The 15367-nt window shown below is 38.8% G+C and overlaps 1 protein-coding gene across 1 annotated transcript in view; it reads right to left on the reverse strand.

Annotated features, from left to right (window-relative positions):
- Positions 1–993: 993 nt before the first annotated feature.
- NECTIN3 (nectin cell adhesion molecule 3) overlaps positions 994–15367 on the reverse strand; it is a 130248-nt gene continuing 115874 nt past the window's right edge. The window contains exons 8-9 of the mRNA XM_032630083.1: positions 2078–2140; positions 994–1288 (exon numbers count right to left, since the gene is read on the reverse strand). Coding sequence (XP_032485974.1) covers positions 1109–1288; positions 2078–2140 — 243 coding nt within the window. The 3' untranslated portion in view covers positions 994–1108. The remainder of the gene's footprint in view (positions 1289–2077; positions 2141–15367) is intronic.

A 15367-nucleotide genomic window follows, 5' to 3' on the forward strand; every position in this document is an offset into this window, starting at 1 on the left:
AGTAGGGGAAGAGGGATCCAGGACCACATGTGGGTTTAGCACATATGCCATATTAAAGGCACTTTTTGTTTTTTTAGGTTTTCAAATTCTCTAGCTGGGTTTTAAGAGTAGGGGTTATTTCATGGTGATTTTCCAGCAGGCTTTTTTCTGAGGTAGATAAAACACAGACAATAAAAAGTCTGAAGAATGCAAAGGGTAGCCAAAGCCTGTGTGGACAGGATTAGCTTGAAAGAAATTTCAGTAGTGAAAGCTGAGTCTGTCATATACAATACGACAGAAAAGAGGGCTCAAGGCTCAAGGTTGTCCACCATTTAGACAGGGCTTCTAGAATTTAATAGGTGGGAAATAGGCTAATCTGGACTATAAAGAACAGAACTGTGGGAACAATGACGGAGTAAGAGAAGAACCCTGGTTAGCACACAGCTCATCAAGATTAGGCCGATAATAGCAAGAAATACGCATCCCTCAGGACCTTGGTGATCAGGAAGGAATGCATATTACAATATCACAAGAGTCTAAACGAAACCAACAGACTTGAAGGTCCGAACTGCCTTTTGTTATTGTTTCTGGGATAAACAACAAACTTTGCCTCTTTCCTCAGGCCCCCTGTTTGTAAGGAGGTATTATAATTGTATCAAGCATGTCAGGAAAAGCCAAATCCCAACTAAATAATTAGTGAGATGGATTTTGAGCTCCTTTTCCTGCCCATTTGAGTTACAGATGAATAGGCTTGTCTGCCTGAGACCCAGTGAGGTTAATACTCCCAGCTGGGGCCTTTCGTTCTGGAGAATCACTGCTGTCATCCCAGGCAGATGCTCTACTTTTAAATGAACATACCGTTGCAGGCCAAATGTTAGTAGTTAAACACCATCATCACAGAAACACAAAAAGCTAGAGCCAAGTTCAAAAACACAGCTGGTGATTAAGAAACTCTTAATGAAAGGAAGAAATGTGCTATTGGCTCCAAGTCATTCATCACTACTTCTGATATACTTAGACTGGGATTGTTCTATACGAGACAGAATAAAAGCATACCTATTGGCCTCAGTTTCTCTCCCTCAATCTAAGAATAAACATTTGTTAGAACACCATTGGAGAAAGAGGACAATCACACGTAATGCTCCCGTGGGTTGATGTAGACTCTCTCCAGGTCACGGCTTGGATGATATTTGCCAGGACTCCCGTCTTGGTAGCACATCTGATTGTAGAGGGGGTACATCTGCTGAATCCCATCTTCCCCCACTGGATTCTCATCTTCGTAGTCAAATCTTCTGCTATTCAGTCCATTCTAAAAATTCAAACATTGCTTACATTATCAGAGGAGTTGTTTCTATTTTTTCTAGCTCTTGGGTAAAAACAGGCAAGAACAGAATTCATTACACACAAGCTATTGAATGGCAAGGTAAAGTTCAACAGCTTATCATTTTCCAGTCACTTGTTGCTTACAATACCTGTACAAGAGTGGTGGCATCTCCTAAATAGAAAATTGTGACTAATGAGGACTGTGGTCAGTTTCAGGTTTCAAAATTTGGAACTGGTATCAATTAAGGTAAACTGGAGAAAAACAAGGTTGTGAACTGCAGGAGTCTCTCAGCAAGGCTCAAGCTTGGAATCCATGCATGACATAATAAAGAGAACTAAAACAACCAAAACAAAACCAAAAGAAGCTTCAGGATTCAGCACTGGGGAATTAGGGAAGAGACACAGTGAAATGAACTGGTATTTGACTGTATGGCCAACGTGGCTGAGGATTAAGAAATGCTGTCAAAGAATAGCCTCTTGTCTTGACCTTTCTTCCTTGCTTAACTCTGGGTCACAGCTGACACCATAAAATGAACCTCCCTGATGCTCTATGGTGTGTCTGGTACTGAGCCTCTGTCAGGTGACTGGTTTTGTAAAACTTGATTACTTCTAAGAGGAATAAGCAAGCTCAAGGACTTTACAAAATCACACTACAAATGGTCAGATAGCAGAGGTGAATAAAATGAAATTTCATGGAAATAAAACAGTATTTTAATAAACATGGTGGTCCCCGGCTCCGCCTGGGCTGACCCTACTAGAGGACCATGTTACTTACAGAGCGCTGGAGACTGCCAACCTCTCTTCCTTTGAACTGAGTCTGCAGAGGCAAGTGTTCAGTCTGGAGGGAGAAGACAGAAAAAGACATGCACTTTAAAGCACCAAGCACATGGTAAGACGTTTCAACCAAGACCTCTAAGACTCCTGTTTTTAAAAGAGCCAATCATGTCTTGTTAAATGTCTGCCAACTAAGCAAAATGTTCCACATGAGGATGGGAAAAGCAACTACATTTCCTGAGAGTTGTCTCTCTCTCCTGGCTCCAAACTTCTTGTAGAAGGAAGAAAATACACAGAACATCTGCTACAGAAGCTCTCATGCAAACTTGTTTACATCTTACTTGAGGTAACATTCAGCACAGGTCTCTTGCCTTTTCTCAGTGGAAGAGTCTGATATTTTGAATTGACTAAAAAGGGTTTGGAGTGGCAATGAAAGATTTTATAGACGTATACATGGTCTGCTTTCGTTTCCTGTTGCTACTCCCTGTCTTCCAACCCCATACAGATCATAAAGGGGCTCATCGTTTTCAAACCTCAGCCTAAGAGAATCTTTCTCAGCTTCCCTTTCGCTTATAAACACATACTTACCCTTCAGCCCCAAGTTCAAATATCATCCCTTTTTAGGAAGTGAGGCACAAAACCCTCAGACAGAGAGAGCCACTCTCCTTTCTGTGCTTTCACAGCATGTATTATCACAATTATTTATTTGCTTTCTCCTTCACTGGATTGAGGGTGCTGGTTGGAGTATTTATAGACATTATCTCATTTAACTTTTATATTAATTCTGTAAAACCAATGTCTTTATTTTACAGATGACTAAAACTGGGGCTCAGAGTAGTTAAGTAAGGTGTCTCCAGTCACACAGCTGGTAAGTGGTAGATGCTTTGTCTGATTCCTAAACCTATACTTTTATACCCATGCTTCTGGCTCAGTGCCTGGAAAACAAGATGTTCAATAAATATAACAAAAGAATGCCTGAAAGTCCCAGCATGTAGGCATATCTATCAACACGCTCTTCATTTCACTGTCTTTGCTCATGCTGTCCTTTTTGTCTGGAAGGTCTGCCACTTAACCTCTGGCACTTGAAATACTACCCATCTTGGTCTGACTAAAGTCATTTTTTTTTTTCCTAAAAGGCTTTTCCACACTACCCACCAAAGTTTATTTACTCCTACTTTTCCTATTGTTCTTGTTTATACCTCCATTATAGGTATAAACAAGCAGACATCATGCTCTGTCAGTTTTATGGTTCCTAATGTCTGTATCTTTCAACCTAGTAAATAGTGAACCTCTTTTGGTCATCCTCCTCCATCCCCACACCCTAGCCTGTGGTTCTGCAACAGTAAGAATTCAACATTTAACCAATAACTTCACTGAAATATGAACTATCAACTCTTGATATTCTATATCATATGCCATGTTATCCAAGTTGTAAGTTATCTGTGACAAATTCATTCCCCCTGTCACATTCTGCATGATTCTAGGGTGCTTCCCACATGACTATTGATACTGACAGTACACACTGGTAAAAGTCCAAGGCAGGGCCTGCTTCATGGACCTTGTATCGCCATCTTGACATGCTTAAGTTTTAAACAAGGGGCCCTGCATTTTTGCTTTGCACTGAGCCTCACAAATTACATACATGGTGCTGGTCCAAGGAAAACAGACTCAGAAAAAAAATAACCTAAAATTAAAATGAGCATTTTCTTTTGTTGCTTGGCTATTTTAGGTGAGCCATGGCTTTATGAGCAATAATAGCATTGCTAACCTTTTCTCATGGCCTGAGATATAAAATCAGCCCGAAGCGGTACACTTGAAAATACTGGACAAGAAAAGAGAATTCCTAGGACTGAGCAGAAAGAAATGGTGTCTGGACACCATGAACAGTCTTCACTCGCACTGAATGGACAATTAGCAAATGTTAAGTTCTTCTTCTCTACCCAATAGTGTAACTCTTCATCAATAATCATTATACTTCGCATGAGCCCATAAATTTTGTAGTACAATAGTTAATCAAATTCTTTATACAGACAGAAGCCCCACACATCCTAGGGATGGCCCTGCATTAGGGACCAGGGCTATGCAACAGCATGCTGTGCTTGCCTCTGCATTACGTGGCCATTTAGCTTCTGACAAGATACCTAAGGAACTAAATTCAATCTAAATTCTGGGTACCTGTGCTCTCTTTCCGCTAGTCCATAAACTACCCTAAACGTTGCATATTCTGACTTTTTAATAAAGTTAATCACCACAGTATACAGAAAAGGGTCTTGCATGATACCTTTCATATGGTTGGTGCTTGGTATATATAAACTGAATTACCTGTAATACTTTAACTGATGGATACATGATATATACTATTCTATTATTCTTGTGGCTTTTTCCCAGAAAGCCTTGGGATACTCTGAATCTCTAATACGTATTTTGATTTCCCTACTTACATGTACTGTAACAATTTCTATTGAGCTACAAACCCATATTCACTTTCCTGATTTACTAAAGTCATGCAGACTTTCATTCCTGTCTTCCAAGGTGCTAACGACACTAGTTTTTCAAGTTTTATTATATATTATCTTAATAAATATTTTTACTTTCTCTGACTCAACAAATAAACCAAAACCTCTACATTTTACTAGGTGTTATATTTTAATCTGTTTCCATGTAGATAATATTTTAAAACCCCATAAACAGAGCTTGTAGAGTTACTAAGGTTTATTTTCGGGGACGACAGAACCAAGATTTCAAGTTGCTTTTGTCAACAAGTCTACAATCACCCTGGATACTCTGCTTGCTCTGGCAGTAGAAGAACTTCAAACTAGAGTTCCATTTGGAACCATTATCCCCACTACCAAGTTGGAGTCCTTTTGGTCTTCTCTCGTTTCATAATTTCACCCTCAAAATGCTCTGTACTTCCTTCCATGTCTCCCTTTTGCTCAGACTCTTTCATTGTGATCTGTAAACCGTAAACATTGTTCTTGTTAAACACATTCTCCTACCTTCCCAAACTTTTCTCTAAAATGTTCCCTCCAATTCCTAGCCCCAACTGACATCTGCCTCTTCAAGAATTTTCTTAAGCCTGGAGGAAACAGGATTTCTTCTAACTAGTGCAAATCACTCCCACATCTACAAGAACTTCCATATCATTCTCTTATTTTTCAACTCTTTTTTTTTTTTTTTTTTTTGCCATGGATTCCTACCTCCTGGCATGCAAACATATTCAAGAATCTGCCATCTTAAGAGATAAATGAAAATATCTATTAAAACTTTGTCTTAAATTCTAAAAGGTCATTATTAACTTACCTCTTAAAACCTCCACTTAACAAGATACCTAAAACTCATAACCTGCTGAAGGACTATCCATCTTCCCTCAGTTCCTAAGGTTGTAATAAGGGAAGGTAAACTAAGCACCCCACAACCTCATACCTAGTTTGTAATTGGTCTCTCCTCCATTGCTACCTTCCCAATTCAAGCATCTGCTAATAAGCATCCACATCACATCCTTGGGTAACTTTACACTGCCACTTACAGCACACCAGACATAGCCAAATATTTTAATGTTCATTATTTTTATAAAACCAGAGAATCTCAGAGTAGAGATTATATGAAGAATGTATGAATAATGAATTTATTAGTAAACTACTATGATTCTACCTGTAATGTCTTGAAAGACACAAAGTTCTTTCTACAGGGAAACTCCAGGCCCTGATGGAATCACTAGTAAATTCTACCAAACATTTAAAGGATTAATACTACTCTTAAATTCTTTCTGCAAATGGGAGAAAAGAGAACACTTTGTAACTACTTTTATGAGATTAGCATCACCCTGATACCAAAACCAGACAAAGATGTTACAAAAAAAGAAAACTAAAGTTTTTATTCCTTGTATCCCAAAACCTTAAGCCAAAACAGCCCTCAACAGTTGAACGTCTAAACAAATTACGGTGTATTCATAAAATGGAATACTACTCAGCAATGAAAGGAAATTAATTCAAGGAACAACATGGATCTCAAAAACATAATGCTAAAGAAACTGGACACAAAAAAGCATGCTGTGATTCCCTCTATGTGAAATTCTTTTTAAAAAGCATAACTGGTATGTTGTGATAGAAGTCACATTAGTGGTTGCCTGAGGTGTCAAGGAGGGGTGGTCGTGGTAGAGGGTGTGTATGAGAAGTTTTTCAGGTGATAGAAATGTCCTTGATTGAGGTAGTGGTTGCATGAATGTATACAATTGTCAAAGCTTATCAAACTGTACACTTAAAATGGGTCATAGTGTTATGTCAATTATATCTCAATGAAGTTGAGTTTTTTTTTTTTAAAAAAACTATACCTTTCCATTTTATCACAGTCATTCCGTTTTGGAGGAGCATGCACGTGGAGGTGAATTTAAATGGGAATTCACCAACATAGTCTGGAATCTGGCGTGATGCAAGGACACAGTAAATTCTCAATAAATACTTTATAACAGATTGTCCTTGATGCAGGAGTTTCTCGACTCCAATATTCAATTGCTTACTTGTGTTCTAATGACTGAGATCCTAATCCATAGATATATGATTTCACCACACTAAAGGAATTAACACATGAATAAATGGTTATCATACATCATTCACTAAGTATGGATTCCTCAAGGCATAAAGGATATTACATTCCTATCCATTAAGTACCTCTCTAAGCCATGACTAAAACTGTGAACCAAAAGTCAATTTTCCCTTTCACTTTTATTAATAGTTGTGAGGGCAGCCAGCCATGTTGTATGAGCAACAACTATAGAGACTGTGTTCTAATCAAGCAAAATTTACAACAACATTAATTAGGCACTTGTTTAATGAGATATATAATTGTTGCTGTTCTCCACGATAATTACTGAAGCTATTCGCATGAATGTCTCTTATTATTACAGTAGACCCTTGGCATTCACAGATTTAACATTGCTGGTTTTAACCATTCATGAGTGAATTTTACAAGGTTATGACAGGTTGTAATTTGTAACTTTGTTGAGACACAAACTTGAATGAAGACTGAGGAGATTTCTGACATGGAATAGTCATTTAGCTCGTTAATGAGCATAGCAACTGTTAAGCTGTGTCTCTGTTATTCTCAACTCATATATGAATTCTATAAAAGATAGGGGTATTTAAGAATGTAGGGTTTCTCAAAAGCCTGTGAAGTTTCCTCTGTGAATGTCAAAGGGGTGCTGTTATTAATCAACCTTTTCCTTTCAAATTGAGAATTTTTTTTTTACTGATTTTTAGTCAATTCTTAGGTTTCTAATATCTAGAATCAATCATGATCAATGCAGATTGCCACTACACATTATACAGATTCGATGTATAAAGTGTACCTGGATGTTATTCTCTAAGACTTGAGATTTTATTTGCTTATAACTCCTCTTTCCCAATTTCTGAGAGAGTAAGGTTCATTTCTGTGTTCCATCCGTGCACTCCATCCTATAAATCATTTCCTGTTAACACTCTAAGAAGGAGACTGGGAGGTTTCCCCCAAACCTCACATGGTGCTATCACAGAGTAGATGTTCAGTGACTCCCACTCTCAGTCAGTGGTCACCACAAAAGTCTTGGGTGCTAGAGTACGTTGTGAAAGCTGTGTCAGTTGGACTAGAAACCCTGGGGTCTAAATTCCTAACTGCAAAGAATAGGGCAGAGTTAGGTCTGAACATGTTCAAGAGAAGGGTGTGAACACCACGAAAATAGGTTCTAGATCCTCAGTATTCAGAAATCTTATAAAGACTGGAGGAGAGGATCTAAGGTTAAAGGAAGAGAAAAGGGGAACAAAGAAATTGGCTCAATAATGTCAACATGGTTAAAATAGACATCATTAGGCTGTGCGTAGACAAAAGAACAACTGTAACTTGTAAGGACTGACAAAAGATTCTTCCCGTACTCCTTGCCCCTTAAGGTAGGTGCTGTGCAATATGCTTCAAATGTCCTCATCTTCTTATATCATGTCCTAAAGGTAATTTTATTATTGTTCCTATAATAAAGATGAGGAAGCTGAGGCTCAAGAGAGTTGAAGCAATGTTCCCAGTTCGTAGAGCTGAGATTCACATTTGTATTTATGTAATTCCAAAGTCTGTTGTCTTAAACCATCACACAAAGCTGCCTATCTTCCTACCTTGAGTATATCCACTATCTTCCTAATTTGACTGCAGAAGGGGACTCAAAAGCAAGAACACAAAGGGCACTTGAAGGGGAGAGGGCATAAAACTGAGGGGAGAGACTGCGATGCTCAGTACTCAACAATTTTGCAAGCTGCTCCGAGTTTTCTTCATCTGAACTGGTCCCCTAATTTATAATGTTAAAGATTGCAATGACGCAATTACAAGCAGAAATGACTACAGAATGTCCTCATGGCAAACTTTTCAAATGTATGCTTAATCATGAGGCTTATTATAAGACAGAAGAATATTAGATATCTTATCCTACAAGGCAGCATTGGGTTTTTCTTAAGTCACCACAGAATTATAACTGCCTAGTTGTTGTTGAAACTGTTTTCTTATCCAAAGGGAAGACAGTGTTCCTTCTTATCACTGGTAAATAAATTTCATTACTTCTACTGAGTATACATTCTAGATTTTAATTTTTCAATGTAAAATTTGGCATGACACATTTTAATGAAATTTCTTATCTTGGCTATGGTCTCACTAATGCTTACCTTAAAATACACAAGAAAATGATACTTCACCTAAATTGTAATATGTATGCAAAGCAAAGTACCTAATTAAGGCAGACAGATGATAAAGATGATGGAAAATTATCTGCAGGCGAATGAGACACCCACATACAATACTAAGATGTCCCCCCAATCATAAATCCTACCCATTTAAAGGACACAAATCAAATGATTATGCATTCATATGTGCTATTTTCCACAACTAATAAATACCTGCACATGTTAACATCAGAATGCTGTGCTGTCCTTGTCACAATGGGCATCTTTGCTGTTCAACCCCTTGCCTTAACACTGCACCAAATTACCCACGCATATCACTTTATCTCCAAATTTGCCCACAAGGTAAACCTTCAATCCAGAGCCATTAACGTATTTTCATCCATGCACACAGATGCCCTCAAAGAAGGTGTTAATTACCTCTTCTATATCAGGCACAGTACTGTACTCCAAGCCACTATGTGCAGAAATACTATCTTCATAAACCAAATTCTAATTCCTCTCGAGAAACTATTAATATGAGCCTTCCCAAATCTCATATTTGATCCAACGTTCCTGAACTCATGGCACTGGGAAAAGATACTCTCATAAGAACTTCTTTGTGCTTAATAAGTTACGCTATTCTTAGCAAAAAGATAAAAAAGTAAAAAGAGCCTCCTAAAATCTTTAACACTCAACATATTTTAGATTGTGAAACAAAATGCAGTATACTAAATGTAGAGCACCACTACTCTTATATTCCTTCCTACTGAAAGGTGAGATAATACAGGAATCATTTCCCTTACCAATAATCTACTGCTTCTGTTGAGGGTGTAATTAAAAGGTAGAAAATAAAATATGAATAGGTCTTTATCTGTTTGCTTAATGATTACTAACCCATGAACAATCTAAAGGATCCTTGAATATACTTAGTTAATAATTACATGTATTTTTTCCCTTGGGGTCTTACATTTAATTGAAAGGCATTTTTCATCATTTTCCTGAAAAGAAAAAAGAAAATCTAGGTAACAAACACTATTTCTTCTTCTAAAGGAAGATAACCTAATAACAGTAAAGAAGGCGAGACAGAAGAGAAATCATCTGCTATGGAAAGCTAGTATTAACCTTCAGGGACGCAATTTTGTAAATATAAAGCCCAAAGTAGGCAGTTCTGTTTGAAATAGAGAAGTAGCTGTAATCCCAGTTTGGCATTTCCCTGCCCACAGGCACTAACGTTTTGAGCAACCTGCACAAAGGTACCTTGGGCTGGAATCCAGCTCCTGGGTTAAGCATGACCAGAACATGTCAGTGACTGGAACACAGTTCACAGCACCAGTGGTTTAAGGAGGAGGGTGAAGTCGATGACACAAAAGGAGGGGAATCCTTCCAGTGGAGATAAGAAAATGAGTCAAGGATCTTTTGTTTGCCTTCAGTTTACTCAACAGAGTCAGAACTGAGTGTTCAATATATGCTCTTATTAGATGCCGCTCCTCTATCAGGCAAGAAACACTGCTTACTAAAGTAAATGACAGTTAACATAGCATTTCGTCTTCATGCCCACATAGTTTAAATGGCCAAACAAAGCCTGAGTATTTTCTATTAGCCCCTAGAACAGGCTAACAACTACAAATAACAGGTCATCCGCCAAGTCTCAGATCTGTAAATACCACTTCAACTGACATTCCTTCACTGGATACTGAAAGGAGTCGGTCTGTTAGGACATGATCGTTTCCATTATTTAAAACAAAGAACTAAATATGAACTTCTGGGGGAAAAAGCAGAAGGAGTAAATCATATTTTTAAAATATCAACTTAAAAGATATTTAAATTAATTCCATATTAATGGCATTTAAGGTGACATAGTTACCTAGTCCCTGCCCAAGCTGGAATAGCCCTAGGCTGTGGGTGAGCCTGGCTGGAATGGATCTTACCTAGAGGGGCCTCCTTGGGGGCCACCAGCAGGTGCCACTGAAGCAGCAGCAGCTCCTTCCTTAGTCCTGTGTAGTTAGTTCAGACACAGTGTTCGTGAGAGGTGTGATCATGTTTGGGATACCTGGTCTGAGAGCTGATGGGAATTTTGGTGCTGCTGTTTATGAGAACTGAGCTCCACAGAGGTGAACTTCAGTCTTCTCTAAATGGGCTGGAAATCAATAGTCTGTCCTCTGAAATAACCTCATCATTAGTAATACTCTACCAATAGGAATGCCAAAGAACTTACCTGTTCCCCTGCCCTCCAGGAATTTACAACCTTGTTTCATGTGTCTTGTCTTCCAAACAGTTAAACAACAAAGCAACACAGTTTGAATGCAAACCACTCAAAAGTGGGAAACCTTACGCTTCTACTTTTTCTCTTCTACCACAGTACCTACCATGCCGTAGGTATATAAACACCTACTGATCTAACCTGATTATAACCTCAAAGTGCTACAGATCCACAATTTCTTATCTGAAAGTTTTAGGAACAGACGTACTTTGGAATTCAGAAATTTTTCAGATTTTTAGAAAGGTGATATGCACTTATTCCATATATTTATAAAACATCTCCAGACCCTTCTGGAGAAGGATCTGGAGATGTTTTATAAATATAAACCCCATACAGAACCCCATAATCAAGCATATAAATATTTCTGCAATGGAAATATGAGCATTCACATTAAGTAAAGAAAGTAATGACTCTGTATAGCTTCATGAGAGTCAACAGTTCAGGTCAGATTCTGGCGCAAAATGAGTTTAAAAAAAAAACTTCAGGGGCTTCCCTGGTGGCACAGTGGTTAAGAATCTGCCTGCCAATGCAGGCAACACCGGTTAGATCCCTGGTCCAGGAAGATCCCACATGCCGCGGAGCAACTAAGCCCGTGCACCACAACTACTGAGCCTCCCGCTCTAGAGCCCGCAAGCCACAACTACTGAGCCCAAGCATCTCAACTACTGGAGCCTGCATGCCTAGAGCCCGTGCTCCGTAACAAGAGAAGCCACTGCAATGAGAAGCCTGCGCACTGCAATGAAGAGTAGGCCCCGCTTGCCGCAACTAGAGAAAGCCTGTGCCCGGCAATAAAGACCCAACGCCACCAAAATAAATAAATAAATAAAATAACTTAAAAAAAAAAAACCTTCAGATGCCTAGAGATTTTTATAAATGTAGATAACAGATTGTGGACCTATAACACACATCATGAGAATGACGGCAATTCAGAGGCTAGAGCAATCAAGATAAGCTGTGGAGAGGTGAAGGTGAAACAGTATTAGTGAGAATCCAGACTCTATTGGTGGGGTGGGAGGACTCATCTGACCGCACTGAGGGTATGGGGGGGGGGGTATGACCACAGAGCACCAGACTGAGAGTCCCAAGCCTCCAGAGCCACCCAGATTCTAGGCCATGAGAGCAACACAGTGAAGGCAGGGCCTGAGAAATATGAATCTAACCAATGGTGATGATCACGATGATGGTGAGTGTGGCTTTTTAGAGAACAGGAAAATCCAGGATTTGACCACCGATAGCAGGGAGCAGAGAAGGGGAAGTGAGAGAAGGCAGAAAATACCAACAGACCTACAGCTATACACCAAGTCTGCAGATGCTATAAGCATGTACAAAAAGAGAAAATAAGAGGGAAAAAGAATAAACGTAGGCCATGTACTTCATTAAAGGTTTATGGGACAGAAGGTATATTTGTCCATGAAAAGAGAAACAGTGTAGATAATAGCAGAGATTATCACTACAGATTGAGTCGAATCATGAGAAAAATCACATTCTATCCAGGAAAACAGATCACAGATTTAAGAACGATAGTTCTTAAAGAGAGCACAAAGGCTGTAAAATCCCTGGGTGGGGAGTGAGCTGCTCATGTCACAGACGTTGAAGCAGTTGTGAGGTTGGGGAGGAGGAGTAGAAGGAAAAGGGCTGCTGTGCCCCCAGAAGATGGGTAACACTTTATGGGCCCCCATGAAAGATTAAGGCAAATCAGAGTTGAATCAAAGAATTCTGACCGAAAGCATCGTGTGTGATTACAGGTGAAAGATCCAGAAGAGGTGAAAGCCGCTGGCCTGACAATGACAAGATGCAACAAAATAGGAGGGGTTAAACGTTATCACATGGAGGAAAACACTGCTGCTCATGTGAAGATGAGCAGCAGCTGCAGGTTCAGAACTAGACCTTCCATGCTCACAGAGATGAAGCATGTTGTATTAAAGAAGAGTGGCATGCACTTGGAAGAGGAGTCATGTTTTCCTAACAGACTCAGAATGGGTAACAGATCAAACAGAATAAGCACCATCTGTGTATTCAAGGAAAGGGCATAATGTTTGCTTTTGATTGTAGCCTGTTGTTGTTGTGTTTTTTTTAATGTTGCATTTCTATGTAAGTTGGTTGGAAGAGAGAAGGGAAAGAATATACTCAATATAACTAGATTCCAAAGCTCCAAAAATCTTCTATCACTTTTCCCCCAAAGAAGCTCAGAGTGCTTTGCTAGAATCTCATTTTTACTTCCAAAAGGATTTGGGGAAACTCAGCAGTAAGGGTTAGAACAGACAAAGGTTCTCAGAGAGACTTATGCAGGATTTCACAGTAAGTCTAAGTGCTTTACTGTGTTCATAGAACAAATGAGGCCTCCAACCAATATGCATGGTACCTGGCAGATCAAAGGAAAAGGCCAACAGGAAAAATGTCCTCCTGATAACAATTTGTGGGTGGAGAATTTTCTAACAGATACCATGGCACCATTAAGGGTGAAAGTTTTACTTCTTATGAACCTGAAGACCCACTTTAATTTTCTCCTTCTAAAATCAATTTTGAATACCATATCATCTTATTTTTAGTATGGTTTGGAGAAATATAAATTTTTAAAAAATAAATAAATAAAGAAGCTAGGTAATCCAAATTTCTTTTCTGAGAAGTAAAATCCAGGCTAACTTTAGACCCTTTAAATGTGCAGAAGTAGATGAAAAGGATCTAGTTTTTATATTCATCCTTCCTCATCTAGATTTTGGCAAGTATCCAAAAGAAAAAGGAGATGTAACACTACAAAGTCCACAAATTATTTATTTTAAAATATCAGTTTAGTTGAATCTGCATTCAGTTCAAAACAAGAAGAGATCGCTCAGAATATTTAGATGATTAATGCCAGCAAATGCGTGAATGTTTCCCTATTTTGTGAAATGTTGAAAAAAAAATCTACCTCAAGAACTTGGCTACTTGGTGTGAATGTAAATTGATACAGCCACTATGGAGAACAGTATGGAGGTTCCTTGAAAAACTAAAAATAGAATTACCATATGATCCAGCAATCCCACTACTGGGCATATACCCAGAGAAAACCATAATTCAAAAAGACACATGCACCCCAATGTTAATTGCAGCACTATTTACAATAGCCAGGACATGGAAGCAACCTAAATGCCCATTGACAGACGACTGGATAAAGAAGATGTGGTACATATATACAATGGAATATTACTCAGCCATAAAAAAGGAATGAAATTGGGTCATTTGTAGAGATATGGATGGAACTAGAGACTGTCATACAGAGTGAAGTAAGTCAGAAAGAGAAAAACAAATATCGTATATTAACGCATGTATGTGGAACCTAGAAAAATGGTACAGATGAACCGGTTTGCAGGGCAGAAATTGAGACACAGATGTAGAGAACAAACGTATGGACACCAAGGGGGGGAAAGCGGTGTGTGTGTGTGTGTGTGTGTGTGTGTGTGTGTGTGTGTGTGTGTGTGTGTGTGTGTGATGAATTGGGCGATTGGGATTGACAAATATACACTAATATGTATAAAATGGATAACTAATAAGAACCTGCTGTATAAAAAAATAAATAAAATTCAAAAATTCAAAAAAAAGAATTTAAGATTAAAAAAAAGAACTTGGCTACAAATCTGTGCAACAGATCTTTAACAGGGCAAGCTGGATGACAAAGTGAGTTGTTCTGAGAAAATACATTCACTTCACATTATAGTTAAACTTTTTTCCTTAACTTAGCAGATGAAATATATATATTGCAACTGTTTTTAATTTAAGAATTTTTCTCCTTATGAGGTTCCACCCATATATACAGTGGGGTAATGTGACACCTCCTTATAAATAGCTTTCAAATGGCAATATGCACTGGAGTACGGAGCTCTGTTCTGTACAGATGCAAAGGCACCTGATGTACTAGGAAAGGACCGTGTATTAAATTGCAGCAGCTGAGCATCTTCTAGGTACAGTCTCAGAGGCTGTGGGATAACATAGCTGCTAAAGTCTAAGATTGTCCTTAATAACTGATGAATCAGAAGCAGCAGACTGGCTTAGTCCCTTTTATCTGAGGAATTCTAAAATGTTAGTGCAAGAAGGGCCTCAGGAATTATCCAGGAACAAATGCCCTCCTTTCACATATGAGGAAACAGGGTTCCAGAGACGTAAAGGGATTTCCCCCCAGGTTCACTTATGACACAACTGGGACACAAATCCAGATCCATATTTCTTGACTCCCATGCCAGTGATTTTTCCAGTATTTGTGTGAACTCTCGAGCTAGACTGCCTGCGTTCTAATCTCGGCTCTCATAGCTGGGGACACTGTCAAAGTTATTTAACGCTCTGAGCTTCAGTTTGCTTACATGAAAGATGAGGATCACACTAGCAT

This window comes from Phocoena sinus, chromosome 4, assembly GCF_008692025.1.
Source record: "Phocoena sinus isolate mPhoSin1 chromosome 4, mPhoSin1.pri, whole genome shotgun sequence".
NCBI lineage: Eukaryota > Metazoa > Chordata > Mammalia > Artiodactyla > Phocoenidae > Phocoena > Phocoena sinus.